This window comes from Micropterus dolomieu, linkage group LG09, assembly GCF_021292245.1.
Source record: "Micropterus dolomieu isolate WLL.071019.BEF.003 ecotype Adirondacks linkage group LG09, ASM2129224v1, whole genome shotgun sequence".
Lineage (NCBI taxonomy): Eukaryota > Metazoa > Chordata > Actinopteri > Centrarchiformes > Centrarchidae > Micropterus > Micropterus dolomieu.
In genome coordinates, this window is record NC_060158.1 from 11,888,033 (window position 1) to 11,891,029 (window position 2,997).

The following is a 2,997-nucleotide window of genomic DNA, read 5'->3' on the forward strand; positions in this document are numbered from 1 at the left end:
TTGCCCTGAGTGTAGCCTTCTAGGCAGGCCTTCCTCAGGCAGTATACGTTCTGCCCACTTCACTGGGAATGGCAGACCCTGAGCGCATCTGTGGCTTCAACCCTAAATTACAAAAATGACTTCTCTTTAAGACATTTGATTTGTAGAGCCTGTCAGTGCCAGCACATAGCCTGAGAATTAATGTTGCCTGTGAGACTGATTTCAGAGCCAGAAAAGTCTCTTTTCTGAGTCTCTTTTCTGTTCAGGGAGAGTCAGAAGGAGGGGGTTATCCTGTCTGTCTCTGGTGTTATCCAACTTTCACCAGACATGAAACACAGTGAAAAGAAATTTGTGGAAAACAATTGCGTACTGATCTGCTGTGTCCTGTGACTCAGGCCCTCCACATTTTTTCACAGTGCCCATGGGCTCTCTTGCTTAATCAAACTGACTAATATGCAACAAACTTTATTCAGTTATAAAGCACCCTATCACCCAATTTATCTGTTCACGTCAGAAAGAGACTTGCAACATGAGCTTCACAGAGAGGTGTGTTCATCACTGGAACATTCTGCAGATTCCACAGTGAAGCGATAAGCAGGACTTATCAGAGAGAGAGAGAGGTTTGTCTGCCCTTTCACACCCATGAAAGCATGAATTACAGGTGGGGATTACATCAGCATACCTAATGTCACTGGTAAAGTTGCAGGGAAGTAGTAAGTATCGCTTCAAGGATGTAGAATTAGCACAAGCCAATGGCTGGGAAATAGCTATGATTTTGGGCTTTGTGTCCATTTGTAACATTTATACAATAAAAGCTCAGTGGCAGAAGTGTTTTTACATTTAAATGAGAGATATGTGATAACTTCCAGGCAAACACATGTGCCTAAATATACAGTAACTCACACACATGCACGCACGCACACACACACACACACACACACACATACAAAATAACTACTAGACACAACAGGTTGGAATTTCTTCAATCTTTTTATTGGACAAAATTATCTTTACAAAAAAATTGACTGCATTTTGGTTTCTTCTGGTCCACTGTTGTCTTTTTACATCTTTCCCGTCTTCTTCAAGTGCATCTGATAGCACTGCTCACAGGCAATGGAAAGTCCAACAACCAGAGAAACAAACTCTTCAAAGTCCACCTGGCCATCACCGTTGGTGTCCAGGTCCTTCATGATTTTGTCTACTGCAGCAGGGTCCTTCTGAGACTGAGTTAAAGCAAATCAACAACAAAAAAAAACTTAGGTTATACTTTGTTATGTGCTAAATGATATAATAATGAACACCTGTGCTTAAATTCTGGATACTGTGATTATGCACTTTACATGTTGGTCCCTTCTCACCTTGAGGAAGTTAGACAGCTCGTTCTCCATCAACTCTCTGAGCTCTCTCCGGCTGAGTGTGCCGCTCTTGCTGTCCCTAGAGGCGTAACGGTGGAACACCGTGATGAGTGACTCCATGGCTCTTTCCAGTTCTGAAGGCATGATTGCTGAAGTATGTGTAGGCTGAAATGTTTAAATAGAGAAGACATTGTTGAATATGATCACTGACAACATACAATTTAGCTTCATTGGGTGATTGTAAAACTTCAGAAAACTTTCATGAAAAAATGGAAAAGACTGAATGAAAAAACTTGATATTAAACTTATCAAAAGACTCATGAACAGAACATGTTCTACTGATGACCTCATTTAAGGATTTGAAGGGTGCTGGATTGACATATCAACATTCTGCCACCTCCAGTGAGAGGATTTTCAAGAGAAAGTATATCTCGTGTGAGATGAAGGTCAGACATATAGCAAAAGAGGATAGTTATCGCATTGTAGGAGGACATGATGTAGCCCAATAAAGGGGAAGCAATGCTCTTTCCACTGATGAGTAATAATCATGAGAAGGGAGAACGCGTCTGTTATTAGGTTTTTAGAGCAAGACAGTTAACAAAAACACAAAAGTCACACTATTCTGAACAGTTGATGTAGAGTTGCAACAGCTGAAAAAGGAGAAGTGGGAGGGGTGGGAGGGGTTGAGAGGGAATGGAAAACTTCAGCTGAATGAGGAAAGATATGTAAGGAGGCCCAAAATTGTGGGATTCAATGCAACCGATGAGAGAGGACACTAGAAGCAGAGCACATGTATGTACATGTCCAAAGTCCAACCACACCCTTCATAGTAGGCTATAGCCTACCTATGTAGGCTAAATGAATTCAACTTTTTTTAACAATACAACAGAGCATACAGTGGAATGCAGTGTGATCAATTGGAGAAAATAAATGCTGTAGTTTTTCAGCAAGCACTGGCTGTATTTTAAAAAAAAAATATATAACTCTTTATATATTTCTTTAACAGAGTTAGTCTTTGTGGGAGTTCAAAACTTAGAGAAAAGGAGTCAATACCTAGGACAATACAGGATAATGGCAAAAGATCTAAATAGAAAAACTTCTTAACAGCAGAAGAAATTACACAAATTGTGTGAAATAGACTTTTAGTCTTTTTTTAATGCTCACGTGCTTCCCTTCAGGAAAACTTTTTACTGATTGGCAGCTGAAAGTAAATAATCGGAAACTATCATTTCCACACCAAACGGGTTGTACCTGCGGGCTGATAGGGTTTCTGAAAGTCCTAACAGAGCCACCCCAGTGCGAGCAAGAGCAGTATAGTTAGTTCTTACCGTGCAGGGCTGTGACGCGGTCTGCAGCTGAGAGGCTGGGAATGTTCAGAGGTCGGAATAAGAGAGACAGAGGTTTTATAGTCAGGCAACGCCCTGCCTGTTGTGCAGTGTGAGTCAAGCCGAGAAACAGACAATGGACCCTGTCGACTGAGTGCGGTTGCTCAGACGGTAATGGGCGGTAACACTATTGTAATAAAGTTATCATTAGGCTTGGAAGTTGCTGGACTAACTTTTATTACTTCTTCAATAATAACATTACAGTCGAGTTGTTAAACAAGTAAATAAATCTACAAATAGCCTATATATGTTTTACTGTTACACCAATAACGGTAGAA

The 2,997-nt window shown here is 40.7% G+C and overlaps 1 protein-coding gene across 1 annotated transcript; it reads right to left on the reverse strand.

Moving 5' to 3' along the window:
- Positions 1–950: 950 nt before the first annotated feature.
- On the reverse strand, positions 951–2,790 carry s100a10a (S100 calcium binding protein A10a). Its single transcript, XM_046058721.1, has 3 exons — positions 2,663–2,790; positions 1,338–1,499; positions 951–1,202 (listed from the first exon to the last, which is right to left on the reverse strand). The coding sequence occupies exons 2-3, from the start codon at positions 1,476–1,478 to the stop codon at positions 1,041–1,043; spliced, it is 303 nt and encodes a 100-aa protein (XP_045914677.1). The 5' UTR covers positions 1,479–1,499; positions 2,663–2,790; the 3' UTR covers positions 951–1,040.
- Between the last annotated feature and the right edge of the window lie 207 nt (positions 2,791–2,997).

Bases quoted from the DNA above. Each gene is read 5' to 3' on its own strand.
- s100a10a (XM_046058721.1), bottom strand. From the start codon at position 1,478: ATGCCTTCAGAACTGGAAAGAGCCATGGAGTCACTCATCACGGTGTTC. The intron at 1,203-1,337 runs GTGAGAAGGGAC...GCTTTAACTCAG, and splicing joins AGCTGTCTAACTTCCTCAAG to TCTCAGAAGGACCCTGCTGC.